The following is a 16,633-nucleotide window of genomic DNA, read 5'->3' on the forward strand; positions in this document are numbered from 1 at the left end:
CTCTATGCTTCACACAAATTTTAAACAAATCTGGCTAGAGGGAATGAGCTTATGTAACAGGAGGAGGGGAGCAGGATGCTGGTCCTTATTTCTCCCTCCACAGAAAAAGTGACCACTAAAGTACGCTGCAAAATGAAGCTTCCTCATGAAATCAACAAGTACTTTTGTTTTACTTCTCTTTGTGCAAGTAAAGGAAAGAAGTCTTTAACTATTGCCACTCGGGCCCCTGTGTTCTCACCCCCCCCCCCCCCCCCCTTTGCAGGAAATAATTAGAGTGATTCAGTTACTATGCAATATTTATCTCAGTCTCTCGGTCTGCTGAATAAACACCACACCATTTAACCTCCTGCAGAGTAGGTTGACTTTGTTTGGGCTTCTTCTTAGAATTCCTCTTGGTCCCTGGGTCTTGGACCCAGAGTTTTGAGTTTCTAGGGTGCTTGGGATTTTCTGGTTTTGTATTTCTGATAATCTTGTATTTGGGGTTTATATATTTTATATTTTATATCACCTTTTGTAATCCCTTTCTGTGTCCCCAGTCGGATATGTCCCCATGTTTGTTTATATCCTGTTCCTGTTTCAAGTTCACATGTCGTACTCCTGGATTGAGTGGTTGTTATTTCCTGTTTTATTTTGATAGTCCCTTGTCCCCTTTGTGGTGTGTTTAGTTTTGCTTCCCCTTGTCTCATTAGTTGGATTCTGTTCGCCTGAGTCTTGTTTACCTCAGCTTTCTTGCTCCCTAATTACCTGGTGTGTATTTATGTCCACAGTTTCCTTCTGCTCTTTGACATGTTCTCCCTCATGTGTTCTCAGTAAGATTCCTTGCCATGGCTTATTTGTTGCTGAGCAACTTTAGTTTGTATTTTTATTTCCATTTGGATCCTACTTTGCCTGCCTCACAGCGAGCCTTAACAAAAACATAATCATTGATTCCTTTATTGTTCAAATTCTTTGTCTAAATATTTCTGTCCATAATTAGAAACAAATCAGGTTATGGCTGAATAAAAAATCTTTGCACAAAATTAAATAGTTTCATGAGTTCAGTAAGTTCAAGAGCAGTTAGCTAGAAATAACCAGTAGCTCATTTGTGAGTAACTCAGAAGGACCTCAAACTTGTTTTTTTCTTCTAAATTTATAAATAGCACCTGAAGACTTAAGACAGTTAATTACAGAATTAGAAAAAAAAGAAGATAAAAACGTCCTGGCTCTCCTCAAGAACAAAGCAACCAGTATCTGTCTAACTCTTTTCTGCCAAAGTGAAATATCGCTTTAAAGTATAAAAACATCTGTTTTAAATGCTTCCGTCGCATATGACACTGTCCCTGCATTCAGGAAACGTCCTTGCTGCTCGCAGGGAGGAGTTAAACAACCCATTTCCTCCCCAGTGACTCACAGCCTTTCTGTCCCCATATGTTCCCAAGATCTTGTCATCTTTGTGATGACACTGAGCAGCACTCAGCATATTTTGTCCTTGAATTCTCAGAGGATTCGTCCATCACACGGCCACATGCCATACCTCTGAAATAACCATTCATTCATCACACCTTCCACTTTCCTGCGCATATTATTCAAAGCTGCTGCACGTGATTTGAAAGAGAAGGCAGTAAGAAGGCTCACATCTGTGCTGATTGGACCTATGTAAATTTCTCTTTTTCTGGTGAAATCAAATGAATGTGTGTGTCACATTAGCACACACAGGAGTTGTGTAGATCATGAGTGCACCGTGCTCCTCCGCAGAGTGGTTTAAAAATACAGTACATGTGATTTGCATAAATTTGTTACTGAAAAGGGAAGCGCTGTGTGTTCAAACAATGGTTCAAACAAGCTGCACGCATCAAGTCAGGTTGGCTTGTAGCTCAGGGAGCCAGGTAACTGCTGCAGTGTCCATGGTAAAGATCAGCTCAAACAGCTCAGACCTGAAACAAATAAATTATTATTTTTCCAGTGTGAACATCAGATGTGGTGATAATGTGGTTTTGTTACATTTTTGTTTGACTCAATAAGACAGCACTTTGAACGCTGTAAAATGAATACATGGTGGTTTTTAAAAGTCATTTATTGAGAATTGATTAATAGTTTTGTTGTTTTCACATGTACCACTATGATATATACTGAATCAAACAGCCTTGTTTTCTTCTCTTAATAAAATATTCTACATGTACACATTTGCAGGAGCCGCATCATAAATTTTGATTACACAGCTTTTACAGCTTCAGCTTTGATGATTACACTAATCTTTGCACTCATTTAAATTCATGTTCGCTGATCGTTCCCTGCTCTTTGGGTCTTATCTTGGGGCCAAGATTATTTAGGTTTTTATATAATTGGCAAATTTGAGGCATTTTTCTCATTTTCATTCTCCTCAAAACTAAATCCTGCTTCAGTTTGTTTGCAGTTGGCTTTTTCCTCTTAATGCTGCCCATATGTTGTTATATCTCTGTGTATTTTTCACACTTACATGTTTTAGATCATCAAAATAATTTTAATATTAGACAAAGATATCGGCACGGTGGTGAAATGGTTAGGTCTGCTGCCTGGGTTCTCTCTTGGTACTCTGGCTTTCTCCCATAGTCCAAAAACATCCATGAGCTTAGATTGATTGGTGATGACTGTAAATATGAAAGGTTGACTGTATCTATGTGTTGACCCTGCACCAGACTGGCTTCCTGTGGCAGCTGTGATAGGCTCCAGCTGTCTGATCTAGATAAGCAGAAAAGATGGATGGACAAAGATAATCCGAGTGAATATGAAATGCAGTTTTTAAATGGTGATTTAATTTAATTAGGAGAAAAAAATATTACCCTGGTAACTGGCCCTGTGTGAAAAAAGTAAATGCCCCTAGTCAAATCCAAGCTTGGCAGCAAGAATTGCAATCAAGTGTTTGCAATAGCTGCCAATGCCAATTTTACATCGCTGTGGAGGGGGTTTGGCCCAATCTTCTTTGCAGAATTGTTTTAATTCAGCCGCATCAGAGAGTTTTTGAGCCTTAATGGCTTCGACTGTGACTAGGCCACTCCAAAACCAGAGGTGGACCACTAAAAAGTTTAACTTTTGTCTCAACAGTCTATGAATATTTTCCCAAAAGTCTTGGGAATCATCAAGATATTTTTTTCACAAATGTCAGTTGAGCCCTTCTGTTCTTTTTGCTCAGCAGTGATTTTCTCCTTTGATGCCATTTTTTCCAAGTCTCTTTCTTATTGTTGAATCATTAACTCTGACATTAACTGAGGCAAATGAGCCCGGCAGATCTTTAGATGTTCTTCTGGATTTTTTGTGACCTTCTGGATGAGTTGTCAATGTGCTCTTTGGTTGGCCAGCCACTCTTTAAAGGGTTCGCGACTATTCAGGTTTTCTCCATTTGTGAATAAGTGAATAATAAGCTCTCAATGTGGTTCACTGGAGTCCCAAAGCCTTAAAAATGGCTTTGTCATACTTTTCAAATAGATAGACTTTGTTTCTCAGCTGATTTTTAGATCCTGGTATGATGTGGTGTTTCTTGAGATCTTTTACCCTATTTTACTTTGTCAGATAGGTTCTAGTTAAGTGATTTCTTGATCTGGCAGTAATTAGGCCTGGGTGTGACTAGTGAAACTGAACTTGGATTAGTCTTTTTTAATAATTGCAACTGCAAGTAACATGGGTAACTTTTATCTAATATTAGTTTTTTTGATGATCTGAAACATGTAAATGTGACAAATATGCAAAATTTAAAAAGGAAGAAGGCAAATACTTTTTGGCAGCACTGTATAATTTTAGTCAGGAAAGCTTTAATTAATTGACTTTGATTGCCTTCATGTGAATGAGACATGAGTCTCTTCCTCTCAGTAATCCTCCATCCACCATCCACTAAATCATTTTTTCATAATTTATCTAGAAGTCCTTCTGTTTGTTTTGCGCTGCCCCTCGGGAGCTCGTTGCCTCATTCAGCCTGTGAGAGCAAGTTAAACTGACTGTAGCAGCGTTTTATAACAACAAAGCGCATCCCAGTCACTGTTTGTGTTCAAAACAGTAACCGCCTGCTGAAAGTCACAGTGTGGGAAGAAAAGCACATGAAACATTGCAGGCTCACTCGTGAGCAGTGCTTGTTTGTGATTTCAGTCACTTGTGCTGTAAAGCAGAGATGCTGCATGTTGTTTCTTTTGAATTTAGACAGCGTGTCATTAAGATCATGAACCAGACAAAGAAGGATTTCTTTTTTTTTTTTTAAGTGTTTCATGGTGTAGTGGTTTACGCATTTGCCGAACAAGCAACAGCTCTCCTGTTCAATCCTGGAAGCAGACAGGAATGCCTTTGGTGTTGCTTTAGGAAAAGCATCTGATATAAAAATCTACCAAATCGAAAATGCAGAGCTACCCACTGTGGTGACTCTGTGTGAATAAGGAAGCATTCCTTGAAGTCTTGTTGCTCCTGTTAAAACTCCCAATATGAACTCCTGGCATGTTTCATGTTATTTTATTCTCTGACGCTTCCTGATGCTCTGGCTGGAAATCATCATGCTCACATGAAAGTTTAAAACCCATACATCCGATGTGAGTCACGGTGATTTCATTTCTGATGCGTATGTACAGTATGCTGGGAAATCTCACTAATGTGCAGAATGGAGCTATTTTGGGAGTTGTTTGTGCAGTGCAATGGTTTTCTTAGTTCTGGTTTATCCTTTTTTTAGCTGTGGTTAGGCAGAAAGAAAAATGGCTAAAGTACTAGTTTAATAACTGCTGCTGATCGGAAGGAGCTCTCCTCAGCATGCCTCTAATCATGCTTAAAATGCATGTATTTGGTTTTCTGTGTGTTTATAGCTCCAGGAAGAAGAGCGAGACTTGCTGCAAACATCTCCTCTCGAACAAAGTGACTGTAACTTCAAGGAGTCCGGTGACGCCTCGCCTGCTGCTGAGACCCCTTTTGTTTTCCCGCACACCCGCTCTCGCCCTTCTCTGCACCCGGCCATGCCCACACTGCCTGAGGAAGAGGAGGACTCTCCAGAGGAGATGGACAGTTCCCCGAGCTCTCCCAGCACAGTAAGTGCAGCTGCTGTCCCTGTTTGATATTCTGTTTTTAGGTAAAACATCTGACTTCATACTTCATTTGGCCCTGAAAGGAATTTTTTTTTATCAATGTTGAGTTTTCCCTCAGAAAAAAGTTCCTTCACTGAAGAAGTCACTGATTCATTCCTTTTCAAGTGAGAGCAAAGCAATATTTTCCTTAACTAAGCCTTCTTCTGTCACAAATGTTCCCTGCTGTTGTCAGACCAAGGCAGTGCTTTGCAAAGAATGACAGAAGTTAACAAAGTGAAATTTTGGCAACTGATTTGGTACATACTTTCCTTTTTTTGCACTCATGTTTTAGTTATTTCCCACTAAATGTTTGGAAATGAATTTCATTCCGGTGACTGATGAATGCTTTATGATTCTTTGAAAGTCACTTCGGCTGTCATAATAACTTTCCCTGAGCCAAGGTAAAGTGAGGTGTTTAAAAAAGGGTAAAAGCTGCTTTTACGTTTGCACAGCAGGATTTTTTTTTACTATCTGACAAATACCTTGGCTCTGTAAAATATCTGCTTCATGTCCCTTGTGACAAATTTGAGCCCTTTGGTTAGATGGGAAAAAGCAATTTACCAACTTTTAAAAGAAAATGTGTGGCAAAGTTTATAAATGCAGGTCTTTTGCTCCTTATCGTTAAAAAAAAAGTATTGTAAAAACTTGCATAGATGCATATGTCACTATTTTGTACAACTTAAATGATTGTAGTTTCCTTATAGTGGAAATGTAGCTGTCCAGTGATGCCTGTTGCCCGCTGTGAGGTCACATAGATCAAGGCCTCAGTCATTTTTATATCTAAAATTACTTATGAAGCTAAATACAACAGGATAAAAAAAAAACATGCTTAAGAACTTCTTCGGGGAGACAAGTCCACTCAGGTTTACCAGAGTTGGACTGGGCTCTCAGGTTTGGAGCCATGGTTTGAGTTCCCGTTCAATGACCACATCCTCTATCTGTTTAATGTCTGTTTAATGTCACATGACTCCCCTACCCCACCCCCACCAGCTAAACATCACTACTTTAAATGATATTGTGTTTAAAACACCAGAGTTTACTGCATTTTTCTGTGACATCAGTAGCATTTCCTGTCCTGATCCCTGTGATTGGTTATGTTTTGGGGGGGTTTGTTCTTAATTGATCTGTCTGAGTTATTAGTTTTTTCAGTATTTATGGCATAGAGATTAGCACTGTTGGCTGACAGGAAGAATATCCTGGGTCTTTCTCTGTGGAGTTTGCATGTTCTCCCCATGTCTGCATGGGTTCTCTCTAGCTACTCCGGCTTCCTCCCAAATTCATAGACATGCAGTTAGTGGGATTAGGCAAACTGGCCATAGCTGTGAACGTGAGTGTGAATAGTTGTCTGTCTCTCTGTGTTAGCCCTGTGATAGGCTGGTGGTGATGGTAATGGTAATAATCAGAAGTTTTATCTGTGTGCCATTTGAGCGATCTCACCCTTGAAATATATAAAGATTAGAAATGCTTTCAAAGACTTTAAGGACAGATCTTAATGGGGCAGACTCCGAGTTTGAGTCATTAATTATCCCAGAGATAATAAAGAGTTAAACAGGCTAAACCTCAGAGAACAGTGACCTTTACCTCATAAACACACAAGCTAGATAAGAAATCTCTGAAGAAAGTAATGAAACTGTGTAATATAATCTTCAGTGCATAAGTCAACACTATAAAAGTATCCACCCTTATAGGAACAGAGCCACGGTGAATCAGCAGCCTGTCTGCAGCAGAAAGACTCCTTTTTCAAGAATCTATTGCAAAGATAAGCTTTAAGAGCACCTCTCAAAGAATAAGGGTTTCATGTCAGTCTGTATTTATTTGCATACTTACCTTTAGCAGCCTTTTGAAGCTATTCCACAATAGTGTTCATCATAACCTACTAGAGGTGACAGACCTCTTTGTGCTTAAGTGGGTCAAATCAATATTCTCCTGTTAGTGCCAGATTTAAACTGGTTTGTTGAAATTTGGCTCTTTTTTTGTTTTTTTGGAATATGTAGTTTAAGGTTTAAGTTAATGTTCAAAATCTACCTTTAACCCTTTTATTGTGTAAGTTCAAGCTTAATTTAAAAAGATCTGCTCCTTATTAAGGTTGTGTTTAATCTAATATCACAAACTGGCTGATGTGTTAAGTGATGCACACTTAAGTTTTTTTGTGTTGCACAGTTAGTACCAGGTGAAAGTCGAGCTGTTGTCATGACTGCGCCCACCATCGTCTACCCAAAGCAGGCTAAGGTTGTCCATCAGGATGGGCGTCCGCTGGAACAGGCCAGGTAATCGTCCAGTAGCTTTCTCAATTTTAATTTGAAACAGAGACAGCATTTCCAGATCATCACAGTTTTCTCTCTCAGACCACACAGTCCCAGAGCTCGCTTGGTCAGAAGCTCCCCCGGGGTGCCCATCACCACAATTGGTGGGTAAATCACACAAACACACATACATCACTGTAGTTTTTACAGTGTTATGATGTAATAGTTATTATTTGATGTAGTGCAGCACCATATAAAAAATTTCCACTTTATTTTTAAGTGTTTTTCCATAACTAAACCGTTCTTAGGTAAACATTTTTAACACTGTGTCAAATCGCGACTTCTCACAGTGACTTTTTTTATATAAAAGATATTTCAATCAGATTTGTTGAAAGACCTGTCCAGCGATGTATAAAGATAAATTAATGTTCTCACTGTGCGTGGATACACAAGAACTCTTACAACATTAAGACTAAGTTTGGTCATCTGCATCCTGAGACTCACACATGCTTGAAATGCTTTTGGCGCTTTGATTACTTTTGATGTTTAGCTTGTTGCCCGTTTCCGAGAAGAGGAGACGATAAAATCATCCCCAAGTTGGCGAGCACTCATCACCTGATTTCCTGGCTCATATCCATCCGTGAATTATTCCTTGCTTTGAGATTTTAGACCAATGAATCCCACATAAATACACTTGAGACACAGTTGCTCCGATACAACAGAGCATACACTTTTGATCTGATATATTTTGAAGCCTAATTTTGTGTTTTGTTTTGTTTTTTACGGCATATTATCTGCTTATATTTTGGTACCAGAAACAAGCAGAAATTTTATGGGTCTGTGTGCATTTGTGTGTCACGTGTGTATTATCTTTCTCAGACAGCACAGGTAATGTGATTGACCTGGTGAAAGATCCGCTCCCGGAGCTGCAGCTCTCCGAGGAGGATCGACAGAAGAACCTGGAGCTGCTTGAAGAGGCCAAGAAGGTCAGCGATCGCTTCCTGACACGCCGAGGCCGGCGATCCACCAGCAGCCTCACTGATTCGCCCACAGGTAGCGCGCACGCACAAACATACACAAACATAGAAACTAAAACATTGCACATAGATTTATGAGTGTGAAGCTGGTGTCTGAGCGTTTCATTTAAATTAAAGATGTTTATAGCTTCAATTTTTATTTCACAACCCCGCTACCTCAGGTCTTTCACCGACTCCAACGCCATCATCCTCACCGTGTTCATCGAGAAGCAGCTCACTTACTGTGGCCCCTCAGACCGGTGTGTGCTTTCTGTCTCATGTCTGGATTCTTTGGATTTATTAACAATAAACTACACTCCTCATTTTTAACCTTTTTCCTAATTTGGCGTCATTTTTTCACTCCTTGAGTTGGTGAAGATGATTTGTAAGTTGTTTTCTGCTCTTTCAGCAGCAGGACCCTCGGAGACGATCCAGGTAAAGAAACTGATCTCACTGTTAAACAGCTTTCACCCACAGTGGTGTGAAGTATGACATGTTTGCCACATTTGGCTCTTTTTGTGTGTGTTTTTTTAAATGTTCCTCTATTTAATTTGCTTTATATGAAGTGGAACATTGTCTCTGGAAAAAAAAAACAGAACAAAACAAAGAAAAAAAATCACCATTGGGCAAATTTTAATCAGGTTAGTAAATTTTAACAGAAGAAAGTTGTTATTATCTCTTGTAGTATCAGGAGGTGTTTCCAGGGAGGGAGCAGCCTGATGCAACCAGCCAGAACCAGGAGGTACGATCAACAGGCTTACTGTGTTTTTTTTATTTACACACCAAAACTCAAATGTCAAATGTGACGAGGAAAAACACAACTGATCATTGAAAGATTCAAAACGCCTCCCTGTGACCTTTGTCAAGATTTATTATGTTATTCTCAGGTATATATTATAAGTTGTCTGTTGTCTGAATTTCACACCAACCTCAGCTGTGCAGTCATGTGAAAAAGAAACACTTCACAGGACTCTATGCAGTCCTGATTCAGTGGCTTGTAGAGACGCCTCTAGCAGCAATACCTCGAAATCTTTATCTTTATCAGTCTCTCACAGCGTTGTGGAGGAATTTTGGCCCGCTCTGCATCACATTGCTTCAAGTTTGTTTGGTAATGATGAGTTCTTTGAACTCAAGGTCACGGTCAGAGGTCACATCTTTGAAAATCTCTTTGAATTCAAGATTCAAGAGCTTTATTGTCAATACAGTAGTATACACAGTATACAGTGTACCAAAATGCTGTTTCACCCTAAGCCCCCCCCCCCCCCCCCCCCCCCCCACACGTTCCATTTATAAATATATAAAGGATATATCTCCAAGAGATATAAAACTAGGAATTACAAATAAATAACATGCTAAGTAAAAATTAAGAGATAAAAAGGTACTAATTACTAACTATACAATTCTATGCAATACTAATGCATGAAATGAATGCAACAACTCAAAAAGGGAGTCAGCTAGAATTTTAACATTTGTGCCATATGTGTATTCACTAAGAGGCGGAGGGATTGCACCGACAGCCTCCAGGTTTTCTTTAGGTTCTCGGAGTGTTGCACGGCCTAAGCTCTGCACTGGGACGTCCACTCCTGGAAAAACTGTGGCATTGTGTTAATAATAAACTAATAACAAACTAATGAACTGACAAAGCTTCTGCTTTTATAGAGGTGCTCACACTTGCTGATGATCAGTTGATTAAGTGTATTTAATAATAGCACATGGCTGCTGCTTACCTTCTTAATTCCTGTGGAAGCAGTAAGGGTATACTCCGTTTTTCACAGGACAGTATACTCTGAATCTCAGCTTCTAACTATTAGTTTGTCCTCACAAGCATGCTGTAGTGCTACCCTAGCTTCTCTTATGAAGCACCAACATGTCCAACTGGAGTGTTATCCAACCGCTTTAATGCCTGATGAAATGCACATACAGTATTTCTCTCATATCTTGCCAACTTTAGGGAAAGCTGTTGGTGGACTGGAAGTTACCTGACAAAAGGAAAGTGTCCTCGGGGACTCTCACACCTCGTTTTGCTGTTCAGAAAAACGGTGAACCCAAGAGTCCTACAGTTGTCAACAAATCAGACGAGTCAAATCGAAGTCCAAACCAGGCTCCAGCCACAGGGGTCGCCAAGCCTGTGCCCAGACCTTCTACTCAACAGGCACCGTGTACAGCAGAGATTAAGACTATTGGGGCCTTTCCACCACTAATGAGAGCTGTTTCCTGGGATGCTGTAGGCAGTCTTAACTCTAGAAATGGAGCCCCGGTTTTCCCTTCAGAAACTGAGGACAGTTTCTCAGACAAGCCCAAGGATGCTGGCTTAAAGACTTCGGGGTACAAGGATTTCCCCACCCCACCGGTGGGTGCACAGAAGCTGTCTAAACTCAGAGAGGTAAAGCAGCAATTCAGTCTTATTGTTATCATTTCCTCTTTTTATGTGCCAGCTGTCCATTTGGTAGAATGTTGTAACAATTATATAAAAGTGCCATAATGTTTTGTGTGTGTGTGTGTGTGTGTGTGTGTGTGTGTGTGTGTGTGTGTGTGTGTGTGTGTGTGTGTGTGTGTGTGTGTGTGCGCGCGCGCGCACAGGAGCACAAGCTAATGCGAAACCAAAGCATCGTGGGATCGAAGTTACCAGAGCTGAGCGAAGCTGCTGAACAGGAAAAAGGTGACGCTCCTTGTTTGCCCTCTTGCCCTGTGTAAGACACAAAGTACTTTCAGAAGCACATTCAGCACACTGAGGGTGTGCACTTCCTGAAATCTGATTCGCTTCAGAAAATGACGACTTTTTCTTTTCTTTCTTTTCTGTTTTTTTTACCTCTATTCCACCCCTGACAGTACTGCAGCAGAAAGGAAACTTGTGCTCTCGTTTTTTATCAGCAGATGGCATTATTGTTAAAGCTTGTGAACCACAGAGCACCTGATGAAAAGAGGAAATTATGCTTATGTTCTGAGACTTTAAAAAGTCCAATCACTAAGATTTTGCTTGGAATTTACTCCGGTGAGAACTGGTTTGACCACCCAAAGATCGATGTATTTATATGGGACTAGTAGTAGTAACAACACTCTCCTCCTATCTCCTATTTGGTTTATGTCAGCTTGCACAGAAGATATCAAATTACCTTAAACTTAAATTATTCTCCAGAAATAATTTTGAGCTCTAATTTGTGTAGCATTGTGTCTGCAGATTCGCCGTCATCACTGAACACACCTACCAGTGACACAAATGAAAGATCCGACGCCATGCCCAACATTTCAGACTTGATGCTGAGAAAACTCAAACTTCATCGGGGTCTGCCTGGCTGGTGTGTAACAACCTGCTGCTGTAGTTAACATTTAATTTATAACCATCTATCTCACTGTTATGAGTAATGCTTCCATTCTCTCATTTCATTCCAGTGCTCCTCCACTCAGCGAAAAAGAAGTTGAGGTTGGTACCTGATCTCTGAATTTATATTCTCACCAAGAACTAGATAAGAGGATGGATAATGGGGTTTAGTCTGTAAATTAAAAGGGAGCAATACTGACACACTGGCCCTTATTCTGTTTATGCATGTGTACACTACATTAGGTACACCTAATTCAAACGTTATTAATGAAAATATCCAATCATGCACTCAGTGCATTGATCAGGGACATAGACACGATCAAGACGACTCACTGAAGTTCAAACTGCATCAGAATAAGGAGGAAACGTGATTTAAGAGACTTTGAATGTAACATGGTTGTCAGTGCCAGATGGGCTGGTCTGAGTAAGAAACTGCTGATCTGCTGGGTTTTTCCAAACAATCGTCTGTTCAAAGAAAATTTCCAGTGAGTGGCAGTTCTCTGGGTGAAAATGCTTTGTTGATATCAGAGGTCAGAGGAGAATGGCCAGACTGCTTTTGGGCTGATAGGAAGGCAAGAGTAACTCAAAAAAACACCCATTACAAATATCTCTGAATGCACAATGCATCAAACCTTGAAACAGATGGACTACAGTAGCAGAATACCACACTGGGTGCCGCTCCTATCACTAAGAACAGGAAACTGAGCACCTTTGGGACTGATTTGAGGCTACACCAAGCATCACTTTGACTGAAAATAGACAATAAATACTTCCATACTGATGTATCTGTGAAAATCTAATTTTACCTAATAATGCCAGTCGATATGATGTAATATAAAGTAATATTTATTGCAAATTTGGGAAATAATTTTGTTACAGCAGTTAGTTTGATAACTAATCTTAGTAAAAGACTGGAAACAGCTAAATGATGGTAACAAAATCCACCTAACAGCACTTCTGAAGCTCATTCACATATTTTCTGTGCACAAAGTCAGTTTACACAAATAAATGAGCAAATATGTTTCTATAGAAGCTAAAGACACTTTATCTTATGTAACGTTTGGAAGCCTGAAGGGAGTGGAGACTCGACCAATTTAAAAATGTAATTTACTTCTTTAAACAAAGAAAAGAAAAACGAAACATAAGTTTAAGCAGATTCCAAATGTTCCTTTTCAAATAAGACATATTTGCTTTAACGTTCTGACTTGCGCCTTTTAAATTATCCACAGTGATTAGCTGCACATGAGTTAGAATATAGCAAATCATAAAAGTGACTGCCAGCAGTAAAGTGTTTGCTTTGAACAGTGACTTGTGTTCAAACACTGGAAGCAGATGGATTGTTCCACTCAGGTTTGAGCTTTTTCAAGTACATGTGCAAGTGTTTGTAATAACCTGTTGTGTTCCCAAAGCAGATGCTTAGAATCATAAAAACTTTATAATTCCCTGCTGGGGATATTCTTGGGTAAAAGTTGCTCATGGAAGTTGTAAAATTATACAAGAGATGCAAAAACAATTACATGGTCGTCAGAGGTTGCCTGCCTGGCTTCGGTGGTGTTCTGTCAACAGGAAAGTGTTTTTCTGTTCCTGATCAGTCCAAAGAGACTCTGTGTGATTTCCTGTGGAGAAAATCCAGGCATCTGTGACGCTGTAAGCCCCGGACTATAGCCTCTCGCGCTGCTCCCTCTGGGATGTGTCTGGATCAGGACAGTCAGAGGTCATAGATTTCCTCTCAGGCGTGTATGTTGGAAAAACCTCTGCAGATTAGCTTTGATCAACATAACAAAACATCAAGAGGTCGAATGCCACACTCACAGTTTGTTCCCCATGCTCATCTCAGGGACGCTTGATTCTCACACATCAGTAACCGTGTGCACCGACTCCCGTCTATGACTATTTACAATGAGTTCATGTGTTGCGATCACAGGCAGCTCACCTTCATTTTAATATGTTTCTTAATCTGAGTGTTGAACTGCATTAGCTTTCTTTCTACAGAATGCATTCGTCCAGCTGTCACTGGCGTTTCGTAATGACAACTACACTCTGGAGACGCGACTCAAGCAGTCAGAGAGGGAGAGGAACCTGACTGAGGAGGACACGGAAAAAGAATTAGACGACTTCAAAGGAGCGCTAAAGGTTGGTCCTCGAAAGCAGAGGCTGATGTAAGATAGATGATAACTTACAACAAAAGGAGATTTCCCCCTGGCTCTTTAGTGCTCATTCATTTATTGAATGTTTCCTGGACGTGTCCCACAGTAAATATTTTTCTTGCCTGAGTTAATTCAGGTGCAATAAAGGACGCACACTTTCTCTTCCTGAGATTTGCAACAACATGTTGTGTTTCTTGCAGATGACTGCGCCGATGTGGCAGAACCTGGAGCAGCGCGAAGCCTATCAGCGCCTAAAAGAGACGGTAGCAGTGCTGCACAGGCTTGCCACACGGCTCTCCAGCAGAGCAGAGATAGTGGGCGCAGTTCGCCAGGTGCAGTTACACACAGACGAATGAGAATTTTATACAATTTAGTGAAACATGCTGCGAAAATACACGAAACAGCTTATTGTTTAAACAACTGGTACTCCAGGAATGCCTGTTTGGCAGCGTTTTTTAAATTATGCTGAAGGATTTTTATCTGATGTCATGGCTGACCTCAGGCCAGCTAATGAAAACATCAGGAAAAGAGCTTCAGCTATTTAAAACCCCAAATCAATCAGATGAATCATTGCTTTTGTGTACAGCTACCAATCTATTAATAGCAATCTATTAATTCCTCTTTTTCATTCATGATGAGTGTGGATATTTTTAGAGAAATACTTGTTTGTGTTTTCCCATAATATCAAATAAATAATCTGTGTGTTTTCAGTTTATTTATAGTGTCATTAATTCACCTTTAAAAACATTTAACTTCACTTAAAATATCAGCAACATGATGGGAGAAGTCAAAGATATGTTGGACAAATCCATAAATACACAGGTTATTGTGTATTTGGTTTGTACATCTGTTGAATGATTTCCTCTCTATGTACAGTTTTTTAGTGGAAGCTCTTGTTTTTGTGCTCATGCTGTAACTTAAGCCTGCTTAGACTGGTTTTATTGTCTAACAGGAGAAGCGTATGAACAAGGCCACAGAGGTTATGATGCAGTATGTGGAAAATCTTAAGAGGACGTATGAGAAGGACCATGCAGAGCTCATGGAGTTTAAGAAGCTGGCCAACCAGAACTCGACTCGTTACGGAGTGTCTGTAGACCCTGGAGGTAAGATTACACTTGTGTTCCCTTTTCAGCACCGCTGCTGGCTTCATCTTCACTCGTATATTCCGCTAGGAAATTCCCACAGCGCCTGGAGTGTACTAATGCTGCATTACTGAGCAGCTTTACTGTCGATGTGGGAGAAACATCAGCATTTAAATGGTTACTGTGCTTTATTAATGCTGGTTCTTTGTCTCTCTTTATAAAGACGATGGACTTCCACGTCCATGTAGACCAATGCCCCTCATCCCTGGAAAGGTAAGCAATGAATTTTTTGTGTTTTTTTTTCTGCTTCACGTTGTTGCACAGGTTTTGGATGTGCAACTGCCAGTCAGACAAAACAAGCAATATAAAGATTCAACCACTTGGCTGATTGTCATGGTTATTTTTCACAGTAGCTGTTTAAAAATATAAAAGTAAATCTGTACAGGTTGGTAGTTATCAACAGTGTCCACAGATCCAAAATTCTATTTAAGCGAGTTTCACAACTTGGGGGCCACAAATTCAAAAGCACAGTCACCTTTTGCCTTTTGTCATTAACTTCTTCTGACGCATCACCAACAGGATCAGCTGAGCTCAGAGAGCTAGTAGTTAGATATGGTTCCATACAGAAGTTCACTATTATACGGAGGCATCTGACCATGAAGAGCTCTAAAAGTGATCTGAAGAATCTTAAATTGAACCCTAAACAACAATAAATAAAATAAAATAAAGAGACTAGACGAGGATAATGGTCTTAACCTCCTCGCCCCTATAAATTATGTCCCCATCGGCGCCTCTAGGGACCATGATTCCTATTCACTGACCAGTCCAAAGGGTCAGAGATAAATCCGTCCGCCAAAGTGGGTGGCAAGTATGACCATACTGTCATGCTGCGAGCACACCTAAAAATGTCTCACCCTCCCCCGTTTTTACAGTTTTTTTCTGTTTCGTTTTTCTTTACAAAAAAGAAAAGTTATAGTGACTCTGTTTTTGTAAAACACAGTGCTCCATGTTTTGTCTTCTTTTCACCCGACCAGGTGCCTCGACGCAGGGTGAGCGTAGCGGTGGTGCCAAAGTTTAATCTTCTTAACATCCCGGGTCAGACCCCGGCCACAGCTGGCCAAGGCTCCAACGCAGGACCCACAACTGGTGCTGCTCTTCCTGTCCTGGTAGGTCTTCCTTTCCTGATGAGAAATGATGGGAAATGATGTATTAAGCATTTAGTACAATGACACCCACGCTCACAGATAAACTGCTGAGTTAAAGTTTCTCAGCAGGTGGGCAACATATTCATCTCTTGTAAAATAAAATACTTCCACTCAAGTATTTCTGTAAATGTAGCTGGCATTTTTACAGACACAAACAGTTTTTAAAAGGAAAAAGTACTTTTTTAAAACTTTTTTTATGTGTCGTATGTGACAGATTGCTTGATACAAACAAATGTTTTTCTCTTTGATTCTCAGAGCAGTCCTCAGTAGCACATTGAAATAAAACTGTGGAGTTTCTGAATGAGTTCCTGCTAAAATAGTTCATCTTTATAAGAAACATATTAACACCAAATATCTGGCATATAGAAGATTACTCCTATAGAAGTTTACTTTACTTTAGCAGGGTCACTCAGGTGTTTGACCATCGACATGAGTCGAAACTGGTACAATAAAGTCCATAAAGTATCAGACTGTCTGTCTCATATTAAAGCAATGATTACTGATCAGAGGACCCTGCGTGCAAAGTGGAGTTTGCATCTTCCTTCCTGGGTTCTCTCCAGGTATTCTGCTTAT

At 40.1% G+C, this 16,633-nt stretch overlaps 1 protein-coding gene across 1 annotated transcript in view; it reads left to right on the forward strand.

Annotated features, from left to right (window-relative positions):
- Positions 1-16,633, forward strand: part of irag1 (inositol 1,4,5-triphosphate receptor associated 1) — a 37,307-nt gene that overhangs the window by 16,552 nt on the left and 4,122 nt on the right. The window contains exons 20-35 of the mRNA XM_086287805.1: positions 4,794-5,012; positions 7,209-7,315; positions 7,394-7,455; positions 8,171-8,344; positions 8,490-8,567; positions 8,717-8,742; positions 8,993-9,049; positions 10,259-10,690; positions 10,888-10,966; positions 11,486-11,603; positions 11,698-11,728; positions 13,619-13,759; positions 13,974-14,105; positions 14,726-14,876; positions 15,079-15,128; positions 15,890-16,021. Coding sequence (XP_086143931.1) covers positions 4,794-5,012; positions 7,209-7,315; positions 7,394-7,455; positions 8,171-8,344; positions 8,490-8,567; positions 8,717-8,742; positions 8,993-9,049; positions 10,259-10,690; positions 10,888-10,966; positions 11,486-11,603; positions 11,698-11,728; positions 13,619-13,759; positions 13,974-14,105; positions 14,726-14,876; positions 15,079-15,128; positions 15,890-16,021 — 1,989 coding nt within the window. The remainder of the gene's footprint in view (positions 1-4,793; positions 5,013-7,208; positions 7,316-7,393; positions 7,456-8,170; positions 8,345-8,489; positions 8,568-8,716; positions 8,743-8,992; positions 9,050-10,258; positions 10,691-10,887; positions 10,967-11,485; positions 11,604-11,697; positions 11,729-13,618; positions 13,760-13,973; positions 14,106-14,725; positions 14,877-15,078; positions 15,129-15,889; positions 16,022-16,633) is intronic.

The sequence above is a fragment of the Aulonocara sp. 'chitande type north' Nkhata Bay genome, linkage group LG1, assembly GCF_057382095.1.
Source record: "Aulonocara sp. 'chitande type north' Nkhata Bay isolate Kocher_YH1m ecotype deep benthic linkage group LG1, A_spYH_male_GT1.1, whole genome shotgun sequence".
In the NCBI taxonomy this organism is placed as follows: Eukaryota; Metazoa; Chordata; class Actinopteri; order Cichliformes; family Cichlidae; genus Aulonocara; species Aulonocara sp. 'chitande type north' Nkhata Bay.